The 18,502-nt window shown below is 26.1% G+C and overlaps 1 protein-coding gene across 1 annotated transcript in view; it reads right to left on the bottom strand.

The window, feature by feature from the left end:
- Window positions 1–1,145: 1,145 nt before the first annotated feature.
- LOC136080636 (uncharacterized) overlaps window positions 1,146–18,502 on the bottom strand; it is a 184,705-nt gene continuing 167,348 nt past the window's right edge. Inside the window, exons 18-19 of the mRNA XM_065797540.1 lie at window positions 13,089–13,153; window positions 1,146–1,642 (exon numbers count right to left, since the gene is read on the bottom strand). Of these exons, the coding sequence (XP_065653612.1) occupies window positions 1,627–1,642; window positions 13,089–13,153 (81 nt within the window). The 3' untranslated portion in view covers window positions 1,146–1,626. The remainder of the gene's footprint in view (window positions 1,643–13,088; window positions 13,154–18,502) is intronic.

Here is an 18,502-nt window from a genome sequence, read left to right as displayed (position 1 = left end):
TTTTATTTTCAATCTTTAATTACGTAGGTAAGAGAAAAGTAAAAATTAAATAGTAAGTCTTAAAATATAAAGATATTATTTATACAACTATTTTGAAATGAAGCCCGATTTAAAAATTACTAGTTTTGAAAATGTGTATAAATAATTTACTACTAATCCGTGTTCTATAGCTCACTTTTTTTATTTTTTTTAAAGCTGCTCAAGAAACCCCTACTAGACTAGGTGACACAATAGTTAGGTATTGTAGGTAAGACTTATGAAAAAAAAGTCGTTTTCAATTAAAAGTCCAATAAATTGGTAAAATATATACACTTAAGTTATGGCAGATAATATAATTTTGAAGCATCTAAGAAAAACATAGCAAAAGATTTTATTTTTACTCCATTGTTAAAAAATAGAAAAAGTGATTTTTAATCAACTGCTTACCAGCAATTTTTGTTGCGCGTTTTGTTAACATTGTAATTCCCTAACTTTCAACTATTAGATATTTTGTCATGTTATGCATAGTTTTTGAGATATTATAATTGCCCACCTTGCCCCAATGCTCAGCTAGCCCCGCTTTACCCTATATTCAGTTATAAATTATCTTTCTAACCATAACCGCTCTGTGTTTGTTTTTTAGTTTTTTAAAATTTCACTTAAAAGCCTTCTTTGTAAATTGCGAAAAGTATTCAATTTTTTTACTTGATGAAGTTCAGATAAGCTTACAGACATACTTTAAAAATTTTATAGAGTTGTAAACTTTTTTGTAAAAAAAAGAGTTAAAAATTTAAAAAGAATTAAATTTAACTTTAATATTTCTTTTACTTTTTTTGAAAAAAAGGCCTTCGGTAAAAAACGCTTCAAGTAAAATTCTATTTTCAATTGTAAACACGGTACTAGAAAGAACTCAATAAATATTACTCCTTTCAGCTGAATAAGACCAAAAACTAGCTAGCAACGTGAATAAATACTTTACTGAATAATTCAGAAAACTTATACTTAATGTTCGGATATAAAAAAAAAAACAAAAAAACACAAGCACACATTATAAAGACCAATTTTTGTGAAATGTTAATCCAATAATGTATGAAGAAAGTTATAGGTTTATTATGTATTTACTTCCAAAAATAAAAAAACTACGCCCTGTCACTGATACTGAAAAATTTAAAAAACAGTAGTTTCTGATTTAATATTCATAAAAAAGCTGATACATAGAATAGTTCAAAATATCTTTATTTCCTAATGACAACTAAGTATCTTCATATAGAAAATCAACACAGACACAAAAAACATCATTCCACAAATATAATTTTGAGCATTACAGAAATATTAAAATAAATGGAAATATAAACTATAACAAATATTTTTTATATTAATTATAAATAAACCCTTTATTCTAATTCTAGTCAATGCGTTTCTTATAAATCAGTATAAATGAAAACTAATTTTGCTTTTATTGATTTATTAACACCACACAAAGAATCAAAATAGAATCCTTGACTAAAATTTTAAACATTTAACTTTAAAAAATATAAATACGAAATATATAATCAGATCTGCGAATTATTTTTTTTTCAAAATTGAGTTTTATCAATTATTTACTTTCAACTTAATCGATTAGTTGGAACATGACGATTGAATTAGTTATAGCTCGTCGTTTCTAAAAAAAAAATTAAATATAAAACTAATTATACTAATAATTCTTATAAACAATTATAAATTCCAGGTGCCAATTTACTACATTGTGACTAAATAAAGTATTTAGTCACTACTTGTGCATTTTATACTGGCATTTTTTTTTATTGTAAGGACAATGACAGTTTTCAATAGCTTTTAAAATGTTCTTAAACTGTCTGTAAGTTTAATTTTTAACAAATATTGTATCAGTTCGTAATGTATTTGAGATTTATAGCATGATGCCAAGACCATAAAAGTTAAAATACTTTTACCAGGGCTAATTGGAGCAGTGACGGATCCAAGGGGGATGGGGTTATGCATCCCCCCCACCCCCATAGAATCTAAAATTCCTAAACTATGTTTGAAATGAAGAACCGCTTTTTATTAGAAGACTTTAATGTGATACAAAATATTTCAATAATAAAAAACCCTCCTCCCCACTAAAATTTCATGGATCTGTCCTTGCCAAGAAAACACAAAATGATTAAGTACGTTCAACAAACGTTGCGATCTCTTGAGCTCTTTCTATAAATGTTCATAGAAAGTTCTTGAACAATTGCAAATGCAGTTAAACGTTTGCAACGTTCGTTGAACCAAAATTTATGATCTGAATTTAGAAATAAAAAGTCTGGAAATTAATTGGGAAACTTGAAAAACATTGATAAACAAGCCAATAAATCCCATAAGAATTTTGCAATTAGCATTGTAAAGTTCGTTAAGTGCCTTATTAATTATATCTGACATTTTTTATAACGTACGAATTGCTTCAAAGCCATTAGCCAGGGTTTTATTAAATGAAATTTCCAAGAAGTTGTCCAAAGAAGTAAATTCTTTATGCTTTTTATTTATAAAAATGCATTTATCTTAAGCAACATTTTTGTTCAGAACCATGCCTCAAAAGCTCAAAATAGGATAAACTTGTTTCGATTCAGAAAGCTTTTAACCTTTCATAATGCATTATTTACTTTACGCTATAATGCAATAAAGCAAAAAGTTATCTTCAGTGAAGATAATTAGCTGCTTTGTCTGCAGTTTTATAAAATTGCAAAAAGTAAACAATATTGTTTTCTCTCTTGTGTTGTATAATAAAAACATATGCTTGGCTTAGTGAAATACAAACTGCTAGCATAGTTTTGTAGTATTGCTGCTGCTATTTTTGTATTAATAAACATATATGTATATAGATATCTATATATATATATATAATATGTATATATATATTTTATATAGATATATTTTTTATATATTAATAAAATATAAAAAGTATACATCTATATAAAACATTTTTGTAAATTTACTAAGACAAGCATATGTTTTATAATTTTATAAAAACATATGCTTGTCTAAGAATTACTTTACTTTTATTAAAGTACAATTTAATAGCATGATTTTGTAATATTGCTGTTGTGATGTTTGAATATGTAAACATGTTTTTTTAGATATAGATTTTGCATGATGTCAGTTATAAAATAAACAACATTTTTTTGTGCATAAAATACAACTGATTGATGTTGCTTAACGCCTGATGCCTAGCCGTATTTGTCAGTTATATTAATTTTTCAATCATCAGCCTTATTTTAGTTAAATCATACAGTTGATGGTTGGTGCCAAAATTTAGAAGTTACAAGCACCGGCTAATAGTCATTTTTTATTGTTTTAGTTTTTCATGATGTGTTACCTGTAAGTAACCTTAAAAATTGTTTTTAAAGGATTGTAAGTTTTAATTGTAAAACTTTTACTTTTATTATTTGATTTTATTTTAGATCTAATCTGGTAACTGCCTCTTTAGTTTAGCACTGTTAGTTTTTATTAAAAATTATCAGTTAGTTAGTGTTTTCGGATTATAATCTAAATAGAATTGTTTATGTTATTGCAACATTTTATTCCAACATCCAAAATTTAATGGTATAATTAGTGCAAGTAAAAATTTTCTTTTAATATTTTGATAAAATTTGGAAGATGGCATTGCTTAAAACTGTTAATTATCTAATATTTATATTATATAATATTATAATATTTGATTTTATTTTAAAAGTATTATTTTTAAAATAAAAACTTACTTTAAGTAAGTAAATGTTGTTTGAGTATCATTTATACTTTATATTAAAAGCATATTTGGGATCCTAAAAAAATATTTACTTACTTTTAAAATAAAATAAAATATTATGAAATTATGTAATATATTGTCATAAGTTATATTATGTTGAATAGACTATACTATCATAGGTTATACTATTTAATAATGAATATTTTCATAGGTTATAACATTCAGCAAATGTTATATTTCAACGAGGTATAACTTTTAGCTTGTTAATTTAATAATAATAGTATAATTTAAGGACGTCAAATCATTTATACTTTATGTCATATATCTAATATCTATATCATTTATTGTATAAGTAAATGATGTACGTATAATTATGTTTAAGTATTTATATATTTGAATATATACATAAATATAAAACTATTATAATATAATATATATATATACATATATATATATATATATATATATATATATATATATATATATATATATATATATATATATATATATATATATATATATACATATCGATATGTATTTATTTCATATTTCTATATATACATAAATATAATGTTAAATATAACATATATAGATATATATTTATATCATTTACTTATATAAATGGGTACATCTGCAGTTAAGTGGCATAAAATAATTTTATTTTTTCGTTTGTTGTGAGACTTGCTCAAAGTGGAGACTTTTTAATATAAGTAAGAGGAATATTTTAATATACAGTTAAATAAAAAAAGCTCAGTTAATGTTGCAACACTTCGTTGTAGTTGAAACAAATTACTGGCATAATCAACAATAAGTAATTTATTGAAACTTGTTTTGTGGTTTTTAAGTGGATCACATCTAAATACCTTGTTTTAAATTTAACAGTTACAGTTAAAAAACATGAAAAAGGAGCATGTAATACAAGAGAGGTCCAAAAGGAGATGACTAATGCAAGCTCCTGACAGAAATATTGCTTGTGCAAAACGTGCCTTGAAAGTGTAAGCTAAAAATACTTAATGGTTTTTTTAATTGCTCTAATTTTTCTTTGATATTTTATATACTTTTCTTCAAACACAAACTGATTTTATTGTTAAAATGTTTATATTGTATTAGTCAAGCATTACAGTGTATTGGATTTTATAGTTTATACTCATTTACAAAGTTTATTTTAAATTTTATTCCTTCGTTTACTTTGCTTATTTTTATATATATTTTGCTTACAATTTAATACTTATTTTACAAGTTTGACATGGCATTTATTTTGCGTGACTGGGTGTTTAATCGTATGTAAATTAAACATTTCCTTTTAATTATGTCAATAAGTGTAGTATTATAACTGTTCTCATCATTATTATTATCAATTATTCAATTTTTGAAAATATTTTTACATACCAAAAAGGCGATTGAGTTGTGATTGAGTTAATTTTTAGAGTTAAATTTAATAATGGTGTTAGCTTAACAATGTAATCAAGAATGATGATCACTAATAGTGTAAAAAGTTAAAATGAAGATAATACAATATTGTGAGTAAATTAGTTTTTTAATCTATAGAGAAGATATAATATATATATATATATATATATATATATATATATATATATATATATATATATATATATATATATATATATATATATATATATATATATATATAATATATATATATATATATATATATATATATATATATATATATATATATTTTGATATTAAAGGCTGTTTTGTATTAAAATAATAAAACAAAACTCATAGTCGTAAAAGAGTGCTCAATAATAAAAAGATATTTCAAATAGAGCAATATACATATATATTAACGAAGAAAAAACATCTTTTTCAATGGTACTTTAAGTTTCATGCCTATACAGCAATCATCTGCCATTGAATACAAATTCAAAATCAAAATAACCGCTAAAATTACAAAATACTGTGTAGTAGGATCTTCACGTTGCTAAAACATACTCGATGGCAACGAAAAAACAAAACATTAGCTAATCACCGGTGTCAAAAAATAATAGAAGGAATTATTTTTGTGTCTGCATTTTGAAATCAACTCATTTCGTTTATTCAACAAGTTATCACCTTTCTATTTTAAAATAAGGATTTTTTCGTATAAACAATGATTGCAAATTTTTGACGAAGTGTTATAAGGATTGCAACGTTTTACAGTTTTCCACTTAATTAAGGGTGTAAACATTTTGTCTTTTATGTCCCAAATTACTTTAGACAATTCGGTATTATTTTTATATTTATTTTTGTTTAAAAATTTTAGGTGGTTTGCATACCTAAATTTAAATGGAGTTTTACATAAGCCAAAATATACTTTTTCTTTGTAGTCAGGTTCATTTGACGACACGGTCGCTTGATAAACGATGTTCTTCGACAAGCACTGATTGTTCATGGGACAGATGGATTTATTGACACAATTGCATGTTTTTCCCTCATCTTTACCTTGGCTATATAATATCCTGTGATTGTACGAATTAATGATGGACCTGATGTTTGGCATACATGAGTAGCTAATATTAATGGTATTTCAATTAATTAACTTACGAAGTTTGTGACCTAACGGAAAGTGCATGTCTACCATGTTCAAAAAACGACTTCCTATTATTGTTGCAACATTGGTACTGAAAAGTGGGTTGTAACAGATTATGTTTCGCTTGTGATTTGTGAACAACAAGTTTCAAAAAAAGCATTCTTGCGATATAAAATCTTTGCGTAAATCACATAATACTTTAACTCAAGCCGAAAAAACCTCTAATATGTACAGAATTATCGAAGAAGAGTATAACCACCTCCTTAAGAACGCCATTACATCTACATATAAAAAGGTTGACTTAAATCTTAAAGATCAAATAAATATTGAAAGCAAACACCTTTTAACTAATCATGATGTTTTCAACACAATTGAATTAAATCGCACCTCTAATTGTTTTATCATCCTAAAAGACCACAATGATATTTTTTTTAAACAACCCTACAGTTCGCCTATTAAATCCTGCAAAAAACGAAGTAGGAAGAGTTTCTAAAGTTATTCTATCAAAAATAAATAGTGATCTTAGAAAAAAAGTTTGCATCAATCAATGGCTGAACTCACAGAACGTTATAGATTGGTTTCAAAGTATTAAAGAAAAACATTTACTGAACAACGCTTTAACCTTTGCTGAAAAATGCTTAATTATAAAACAAGATGAAAAAAAGTTATTATATCATGCCAGGAATTCATTATTATTTTACAACGGTGAAGCCTGTATTAAAAAAAAAGGAGGCTTATTTGATGTCACCATGGTAGTCTTTGATGGCGCAGAAGTTTGTGAGTTAGTTGGAATATAATCTTAAAATAAAAATGAATTCAGATTGTATAGAGATGATGGTCTAGCAGTGTTCGGAGTGGCCAACAGTTGGAAAAAATTATAAGCCACTTCGTGAAAATTTTTAATAATAATGATCTTCTTATATCCATCAGCTGTAATTTTAAAGTTGATAATTATCTGGCTTTAACATTGAATCTTATTGACAGTTCTTTCCAACCTTATTGCAAGCTTGATAATTCAATCAGTTATATAAATACTGCCACTAACCACCCTCTTAGTATATTAAAAAGCCTTCCTCAAACTATCGAACTAAGATTGTCAACCAATTCTTCTAACGAAAATATTTTAAACAAACCATTCCTCTTTATCAAGATGCATTATTTAAATCAGGTTTTATTTGCAAATTCGCCTACCATTCAAATAAAAAACAGATCCCATTCAAAAATCACAAGCGAAATATAATCTGGTGCAACCCACCTTCTAGTACCAGTGTTGCAACAAAAATAGAAAGTCATTTATTGAACATGGTAAAACTGCACTTTCCAGTTGGTCACAAACTTCGTAAGTTATTTAATCGAAATACCATTAAAATAAGCTACTCATGTATGCCAAACATCAAGTCCATCATTAATTCGTACAATCACAGGATATTATATAGCCAAGGTAAAGATGAGGGAAAAACATGCAGTTGTGTCAATAAATCCATCAGTCCCATGAACAATCAGTGCTTGTCGAAGAACATCGTTTATCAAGCGATCGTCAAATCGTCAAATGAACCTGACTACTAAGCAAAAGTATATTTTGGCTTATGTGAAACTCCATTACAATTTGGGTATGCTAACAATCTAACATCTTTTAACATTAATAAATATAAAAATGATACCGAATTGTCTAAAGAAATTTGGGACAAAAAAGACAAAATGTTTACACCCTTAATTAAGTGGAAAATTGTAAAACGTTGCAATCCTTATAACACTTTGTCAAAAATTTGCAATCTTTGTTTATACGAAAAATTCCTTATTTTAACATTTAAAGATGATAACTTGTTGAATAAACAAAATGAGTTGATTTCAAAATGCAGACACAAAAATAATTCCTTTTATTATTTTTTGACACCGGTGACTAGCTAATGTTTTGTTTTTTCGTTGCCATCGAGTGTGTCTTAGCGACGTTAAGATCCCACTACACAGTATTTTGTAATTTTAGCGGTTTTTTTTGTTTTTGAATTTGTATTCAATGGCCGATGATTGCCGTATAGGCATGAAACTCAAAGTACCATAGAAAAAGTTGTTTTTTCTTCGTTAATATATATGTATATCGCTCGATTTGAAATATCTTTTTAATATTGAGCACTCTTTTACGACTTTGAGTTTTGTTTTATTATTTTAATACAAAACAGCCTTAAATATCAATATATATATATATATATATATATATATATATATATATATATATATATATATATATATATATATATATATATATATATATATACATATATATATATATATATATATATATATATTGCCACTTTTAAATGTAAGTTTAGTGCTTTTATATCTATTTATTATTAGAAATTAGTTGCAAAACTGTTTAATTGACTTTTAATTCACCTGACACATTGCCAAGAAAAAAAGATTTAGTAAAATTGGAGGTCTAATAGTATCAAGCGTTAGCACATGAAGACATCAAATGGTAATGATGATCTTCCTTTATGCTTTGGCTTTATTTCTCTGAAAGTTAAACGTGTTTAATATATTGAAATCTTTTATTGAAATACATTATATTTATAGTTACATTCGTGTAGATCACAATGTGTTTATAGTTTTAAGATAATTGAAATGCGTTTTTTTTAATTTTAATATGTATTATTTCATTGAGAGTATTTTTCGGAAACAACACCATTATCTAATCATGGAGTCAATAAATTCTGATTTATTATATAATCAACGTAAGATATCCTTTTTATTTTGCACCCCAAGAAATTTCATATATATAGAAATTAGCATATAAAATAAAAGAAAACAACAACAAAAATCTCATCAAGTGTATACACATATATATGCACTTAATGAGTTTTTTGTTGTTTTTTCTTTAAATTTTTATACTTCTTTTTTTTTTTTTTTTTGTTATTCTTTTAATATGTAAAAATATGTATTACTTAAATAATGTAGAAGAGATAAATCTATTACTTTGTTATTTAATCTTATTACTCACTTTTATAGTTTATTTTACAACTACTTTACTTTTAGCTTACTTGGTTACACTTTTATAATTATTTTACAATTTCTTCACTTTTGTCAACATGTTTAAAATAAACAAATTCAAAAAAGTATATGATCTTTTATGCCTTATTTGCTCAGATTTCTAGTAAGTCTCACATGCTGTACTTAATCAAATGTGCCTGAAAAGTCAAGAAACACAATATTAAGTGCTGTTATATATAAGCAATAATATGCAACGGCTTTGGTGGTCTATAAGTTTATAGTTTCCAGAAGATTTGTTATACATGATTTACTCAAAACAAAATCTTTCTTTAATACTTTTTTCTATAACTTTGCATGGAACTAATGTAAAGCTGATTGGTCTATAGTTTTCTTGATCTGCTTGGCTTCTATTTTTAAATGTTGGTGTTGCATTTGCGGCTAGCCATGCTTTGGTACGACTCCTAAACGCAGCAAGATTTTAAATATGATTGGTAGTTGCTTTGCGATTTGTCTTTTTCACTGTTTTTTAGTTCACCGTTATGAGATATAAGGGCTTGTATTGAAGTGGATATTTTTAACTTGCTATTTATATATAAAAACAGTTTTGTCGGATTTTAACTGTCATTCGCTAAATAAAATTCTAAAGTTTTTTTGATTTTTATGAATTTTTTATTATATCTCTTGACTCTTTGCAGTATTCTTTCACGAATTTATTTTTTTTTCATTTTGAGGCTACATTTTGTTACATAGTGATGTCTTAAGTTGAGACTTTTTATTTTACTCATCATCCATAGCGTTTCTTTAGTTTTTAAGTCATTTTCTTGGGTCTTTTTTTAGAATAAATTTTTTTCAAAGATCATATATAAGTTCAGTGTATAATAATATTATTCATTCTTGTTTGTGGTATCAGAAAAATTTTCCTAGTTGACTTTTTCCGGCCCTTACTTTATTGATTTATGATGACCTTTGTAGTAATTAGAAATTTTTTGTTTAAAAATGTGTGGTTAGCTTTCGGGAGACTAAAAAACTCCATTTTATTATCAAATGAGCTAAAATAGTTGTTCCAAATGGCGGATAGAATTGTAGGTCTATTATTCAATTTACGCCGTCACATGTAACATAGTCAAAAGTGGTTTTACATATTTTATCCGCTTGTATATATGTGATAAAGTCAACAATTTAACAATGAGCTGTTATCAAGCATACTAATAAACTTTACGGCCTGTTCAATATATATACATATGTATATATATATATATATATATATATATATATATATATATATATATATATATACATATACATTTAGATGACGAGTGTATTTTCAAAATACGGTATATCCATTTGCTTAACATATATATACGTAAAGTCTATTAGATAATAATAATAATTGAAATAATGTTAAATAAAAGAACATGTTTTTTGTCTAGAAATTAGCATTTACTTTCAAAGTACTGTGTATCCAATTAGAGCTTATTAGCAAAATGCGGTATAATCCTATTATAATGATATTATTGAAAGTTTATAAACTTTAAAAGACCTAAATAACTTTTAATAATCAATTTTATTTAAAATACTGTACAACTCTGTGTATTTAATGTTTGGTAATTATACTTTAACGATAATGTGAATGTAAACAATGTTCTGGATAAGTAATGTAAACTAAAATTAACTATTGTGAATTTAAAACTATTTCGGAAAGTTAAATAAGAGCCAATAAGCCATAAGACTTTTTTATTTAATTTTATTTTGAAGTTTAAAAAATAGTTATAGTGTAGTTGTAATAACGATGATGAATTATTTTTTATATAATCCTAAAGAAATTGCAAATCAATTAAATAACTTTTATGTAACTATTGGTTCAGTTTTAGCAAAAACTATTCCAATTATAACTAACACAATAAATAATTTTAATCTTCCGATAAATTCTATACATAATAACTTTGACGTTTCCATTAAAGACTTTGTATGTTCTTACAAAATGCTTAAAATCATTAAATCGATAGGCTCAGATCAATCAAATGATAACATTATAATCGGTTCTTACGAGATCATAAAAGCTATACTCTTTCAGGTCTGTAGGTGTTCAATAAAACAAGTTATCTTTCCAGATCAATTAAAAAATAGCTTAAGTTACACTAATATTTAATGGGGGATTTATTAAGTTAAACTGTTTATCGTTCAATTTCTGTTCTTTCTGGTTTTTCAATGATTTTTGAAAGGATCCTTTACAATGAAATTTATGATTATCTTTTTTTAAATAAAATACTAAATACAACCCAACATGCGTTAAAAAAAATAAAACCACTGAACACGCAGTGCTTCATCTGACTAGAAATATTGCAGATTCCTTTGAAAAATCACAATTTATTCATGCAGTTTTTATATATCTATCAAAAGCCTTCGATACAATAGATCATGAGATTCTTAATAAAAAATTAAAAAAATCGTGGAATCTGTGGTATTTTTCTAATATTACTAAAGAGCTATTTAAACGATCGTAAGCAGCATATGCAAATTGATGAATCTTCTACTAATATCCTTTACTAGATATAACATGTGGTGTCCAATAAGGGTCTATACTAGGATCACTTCTTTTTTTCACTTATATTAATGATCTTTATAATTCCTTAAACTTAAAAGCAGTGCTTACATATTTGCTGATGAAAACTTTTTTTCTTTCTAGCAATAGTATCTCTGTATTCATGTCATTAAAGACTATTTAATGACATGAATACAGAGCTAATTAAAATTTCAAAATGGTTCAAGTCAAATGAGTTATGAATAAACGAAGTAAAATCCAAAATTATTATATTCTATTATATCCAAAATCCGAAAAAATATCTTTTGCCAAATGATATACCTCAATTATATATAGATTATATTCAAATAAAACTTTCAAAAGTTATACATTTTTTTGGGTTCTTAATGATGAAAATCTTACATGGTAAAATCATATTGATAACCATGCGTAACAAAATTTCAAAAATTACTGGAGTATTATATATAGCGAGAAGTTTCTTTCAAAGACACGCATTAATTAAACTTCATTACTCACTTCAATGGCATCTTATTTCTTGAAACATCGCATAGTTAAGTACTAAAAAAGTCATTTAGATCCTATTTCTGGCAACAGAAACATTAAGCACGACTTATAAAGTTTAAAGATTATTTTACTCATACATTTTTCAACTTTCAAAAACAAACTGAAAAAAGTTATTTCCTCAAATAAAAATATTTTCGAGTTCTTCTGATCTCGTTTCTCTTTTATAAGTGTCATATAAATGTAACTTAAAATAATTGATTTTATTTTTGATTGGCTTGTTAAACGGTATTTTGTAATTAAGATACCTTATCTTAATTGTATATAGGTTTTCTGAAACGGTATTTACTTTTAATTTTATATTTTTTGATAATACTGGTTAATTACTATTGTATTGTTAAACGTTTTGTTTACTTATAATAAAAAAAATCAACAATTTCTTATACAAAAGCCATAAAAAACATTAAAATAAACAAAGCAAAAAAATTGCAATAATCTCTGAGAAAAGAAATCCAGAAAAAGAGAGTTTATCTTAGGCAATTTGAATGTATGCAGGTTATATGCAAAAAACTATATTTATTATTCATTGGAGAATAACACATAACAGTAGTGTTTGAATGCGTTCTCTCTTTCCTTTAAAATAATAAATCTGCCACTGCTGATGACTGCTGATGATATAGCTGAATGATGAAACTATAAAGACAACTATCACAAACCAAAATTTAAATTTTCATCTTATATAAAGCGACTTAAAAATGAAAAACATTCGGTAATAGCAATATATATTCATTGATACTTAACATCAACTGAAAATCACTTACTTTATAGAATGAATAACAATGCTAAACGTTGCATTTGTCTTGAAAGTATTGTAAAGATTTGCTATCTAAATAATATTTTAAGGTGATTTTAAATAGTATATTCGGTATATTAGTCATTTATAAACCTAAGTATTACATGTTATTCATGTGGTATTTTAATACGTAATGGTACGGTAATCTAATATGTTAAAATCTTACTATGTTACAATAGCAAACAATATAGCAAAATTATTTTGATGTTAAATAAAATACTGCTACTGCGTAATATTTTGTAACTTTCAGTCTTCCTGTTCTATATGTAACAATATTATTATGTTGTTAATGTTATTACTTCTGACAACATTTATTACGAGTTACGTTTGGAAAAATTTACAGAACAGAATTCAGTCAAATTTAAAAACTTCGTTTCCGATTTGAAAGAGTATTAGTGGTAAAAACATGTTTATTTTTTTTTTGTTATTATTTTGATGAAACCTGATTTTTATGTAAATTTTTTTATTTAACAAAACAACAATTTGTTTGTTAAATATAAAAGATGTCAGTTAATAAATGAAATACGATAAATTTAATATCAAAAATCTTTTATTGATGTCAATAAATTGCAAATTTCAAACTGTAAAAAAAATGCCATATAACTCAAACCTCGAAACTTTATTGAAGAAACAAGGGCAACAACAACTATATGCATTTAATTAAATATAAATTATCATAGATCTGATGCCTAAAATTTATCAGATAAAACTTATATTTTTAAATCATAGAATTTTTTTTATATAAAGCGTGTTTCTGATAATAAAATAACAAAAGTCAAAAAAATCTATAATATTGGTAATATTATTTCTGATATTTATAAATTTTATCTTTTATTTAACACTAATACCTGTATATATATATATATATATATATATATATATATATATATATATATATATATATATATATATATATATATATATATATATATATATATATATATATATATATATATATACATATATATATATATATATATATATATATATATATATATTATATATGTATATATATATATATATATATATATATAATATTTTTAAACCATATGCATTGACTAATTGATAGACTGATATTTGATATATTTACAGCGACACAATTTAAAATAATAGTTGATTAACCAAAATTTAAAACACGTCGAAACCGACATAAACCAAAAATCTATGTATACTAGTTCAATATCAACATGAAAACTTTGCTGTATTTAGTAAATTGTTTGGCAAATGACAGTTTGGCAAACATTGTATCAAAACTAGTACCTAAACTTTGGCTTAATAGCGTTATTTCGATCATTAAATAACATTTAAAAATGCAATTTTTTCTTAGCTGTTTCTTTAGATTTGCTGTTTTTTTAATATTTATATGTTTATTTAATTTTGATACAACGTATTTTCATCTTATGAAACAATAATAAATTATTATTCTCAAATAAAAAAAAAGAAAAACAAATTTAGTCATAAAAAAGTTAATAAAAATAACAATTTAAATCAAATTCGTTTTCTTTAAATAATATATTATCCACTTTAAAGTTTAAAAAATCAAATATTGTTATTGGTTGTATTTATAAACATCCAATAATGACAAAGAATGAGTTTAATAGATTCTATATATTTCCATTACTTGACAAATTTTTTAAAGAAAATAAAACTGTATTTTTACTAGGTGATTTTAATATAAATTTAATTAAAAGTGACTTGCATTCGACTCAAAAATTTTTAAATTTACTTTTTGCCTCATATTTTCCATTCCACTTGTATAGTTAATAAAACTAAAACATTAATTGACAACATAATTTCAAACCGTAAATCAACATCTATATATGATCACCTCCGTCAACTTCTGATTGCACATGACATCTTAAAAGAAAGGTGATATCTTAAAAGTAACAAAAAACCAATTTCAATTCCAATTTCTTTGTTTAAAAGTAAAATCTAACAAAAACTTCAATTTAAAATCCAGTTTTTTGTTTATTAAAGAAATTGGAATTGAAATCAGAGTTTTTAATGAAGCATCATTTTTCTTTAATTTTATAAAAAACTTTAATGATATGGTTGCCAATGATTCTTGTAATACTGACTGTAATAGCTTGTTTCTTAAAACTATTAACACTTTAAATAAATTGCTTGATATTAATGCTCATTTTAGTAGATTAACAAAAATGGATACGAAATTCAGAACACAACCATGGATCTCTAATGATCTAAAAATCTTTATTAAATACAAGAATAATCTTTTTAAAAAATATATACAATCAAAAGATTCCGAAAATAAAACTGTATTTTATGATAGTTACTAAATTTACCGTATACACTTCAATTGTTATTTAAAGTAAGTAAAAAAAATTACAATAACTTATATTTAAAAAAAAAAAATATGGCTGAAGATATTAGAAGCACTATAGATAAAAGATTGTTTGGTTGTGCTATCTTTATAATTCAAAAAGCCTTTGATATTGTGGATATTAAAATTCAATTAGAAAAACTAGCTTACTATGGTATAAGAAAAGTATATTATGGTATTTCAAGGGAGTATAAGAGGAGTATATCTATGGTATCTAAGGTATAAGAGGGTATATCTTTGGTATATCACGAATCAAGCAATAATATTTGCGATGTGTCTCAAGGATCTGTGCTAGGTCCATTAAATGTTCATATATATAAATGATAAGTCCTAAGGCATGAAATTTTGTATAGTCCAACACTAGTCAACAATAAGTCATTCATTGAAATTAATAAACACGTCAACTATAATCTAAAGCTCTGGGACTGGTTAAGTATCAACAAAATATCTTTTAATAAACGTAAAGCTGAGGTGATTATTTTCAAATCAAGGTTAAAAATACCTCATCATAAATTTAAAATAAAATTAAACAGTAAAAACTTTTCCCCCTAATATGTGCTATCTATCTTAGATTAAAGATTAATAAAGTTTAACCTAAAATAATCATAGTAGTCATTTAACAATAAAATTTACAGATCTAATGCAAATCAGTCTAAACTTAGATATCTTGTTGACAAAAACATTAAAATTTATTTTTTTGCCTTACTTAGTTCACATCATACTTATGGTTGTTAGGGACAAAGTTTTTCAATCAAGAAACGTCTATCTGTTATTTGAAAAAAAGTTATACGAATAATAATTGTTTTAACAATTTACTCCCAAACAGTGAACCTTCCAATTGGTCATATGTTGTTAAACAACTTTGTATAACATTTACTGGCAAATACATTGTTATTTTTGTCAGGGGCGGATTAGGCTTTTGAAAAGGCCCGGGAAATGCTATCATGAAAAAGGCCCACCAAGTGACCTTTTTTTTTAAATCGTATTCGCTTGTAACCCCTCACTTTTAAATACTTTTGTAACACTATTGAACAATAAGGACTTGTATACACTTGTTTAAAATCAATGAAGATGTCATTTAAGTACATGTGTTATATTTGTATTATAAATTCATATTTAAATCAAAAAAACTAAAAAAACAGTAACTTTTTTAATTCACCACTCGATTTAGCAAGTTCATCAATAATTTCATCGTTGGTTATGTTACTCAATATGTCCTTTTCAATGCACATCATCAACAGTGAGTCCAAGTGATCTTCTGTCAACTGACTTCGCAATCTTGTTTTGACACCTTTCAACTTGCTGAAACTCCTCTCACAAGCCACTTGGGTAATTGAAATTGTGAGCATGAATTTGTAAGCCCTGTGCAGCATGCAGTAGCTCTTGCCGTAAAGTTTATATTTTCAATAAAGGGCCGCATTTATGGTTGGTGGCGTCATCTTCATTTTCAATCTCATCCTCATCAATCGTGATTTGATCAGAACAATCGTAACTCTCTTCCAATGTTTTTTTTAAAACTGGCCACTTTTTTGCAAAGTCCAACAGCTCAAGCAACAGCTGCGCTTCTTCGCCTAAAATATGAAAAGATAAAGATAATCTTATAAGTATTTAAAATAAAGAACAAAAGAGATAACCTTATCTAATGCTAATTAAAAATTTAATGAAGTTTACCAATTTGGAAAACAAAAATACTTAAGCAATTACTAATAAAATTTAACAAGAAACCAATTAATTATATTTATAAGTAAATTTACACACCTGTTGCCGAAATATGACATCAGATTTTCTGAAGGGCTTTTTTTGGAATATTACATTCCAATAACTCAGAAAATCCGTTGGGGTCAAAACAACTCATATCAGAGTACAGTTCACCGTGTGATGCAATCCGAGTCGACAGACTTCTTAACACTGTATCTAGAATACCATTGCGGACCTCTACTTCAAACTTTTTTAAAGGATCTGTAAGTGGATCATAATTTGCTAATTCTCCTGCCATTACTTTCCTTATTCTTTTGCGTACCATTGGCAAATTGGTCTGTATAACACAATCACATTCTTTCTCGTCAAGAATGGTTGCGGACACATTAATGAAATGGTCTGCAGCCACCTTAACTTGATCAAAATTGCGTGATTGAGCCTGAATTTCTAAAATAGTTACTTTAACCACCTCAAACGCCTTTATGAAATTCAATCCAGACGTCTGTAGGTATTTGGACAGTGGTGTGGTTGGCTCCATTATTCTTAGATATAAAAATCCCGTCAATACAGTCTTATACTTCAATAAGGACGTTAATAGACACTGCGCATCATAGCGTGCTTCAACACTTAATTTAGTGGAAGAGACTGCTTTTTCCAGTACTTGAACGACGTCTGTGTAAAATGCTCCTTCACCGTCGCGAAACGTACCAAAAAACTTTTGAAGGGCATCGTGTTTGGACCCCCATCTAATAGCACCGATAACACTTAGTCGTTTGTGAATGTTTTGGCCAATTTTTTTTCTTTCATGTGATCAGTCCAAAAGTCCATTCTCAAGTAGGACTCACGAAAAAACATAGCAGCCTTTTGAAGTATACCAAAAAGTGTCATTGAAGCTTCATTACTGCTGGTGGCGTCACATACGACCAGATTTAAAACATGCGCATAACACCATGTGTGAATGTGTCCAGGAGACGCTTTTTCTAAGAATGTAGTAAATCCATTGTATGCCCCGGACATATTAGACGCGCCATCAGTACTATCTGACACACATTTAGTAATATCAATGCCATTTTGTTCCAAAACATTTGACATCAATTTGCACAGATCACTGCCTTTTCCAAAATCAACAACACCAATAAGTCGCTCCTCAACTTTGTCGGTAACGTATCGCAGGACTATCGCACATTTATCCGCTTGTGTTACATCTTGAGTTGTGTCAAGTTGCACTGAGAATAGTACTTCTTCAGCAATGGCACTTTTCATTAATTTAGCGATTCCTAATATAATTTGGTTTACAGTGGATTTGGAAATGAAAGCATATCTGTTAGCTCTATTCCTCTTAT

The sequence above is a fragment of the Hydra vulgaris genome, chromosome 05, assembly GCF_038396675.1.
Source record: "Hydra vulgaris chromosome 05, alternate assembly HydraT2T_AEP".
Lineage (NCBI taxonomy): Eukaryota > Metazoa > Cnidaria > Hydrozoa > Anthoathecata > Hydridae > Hydra > Hydra vulgaris.
This window is presented reverse-complemented; position numbering and strand designations above follow the sequence as displayed.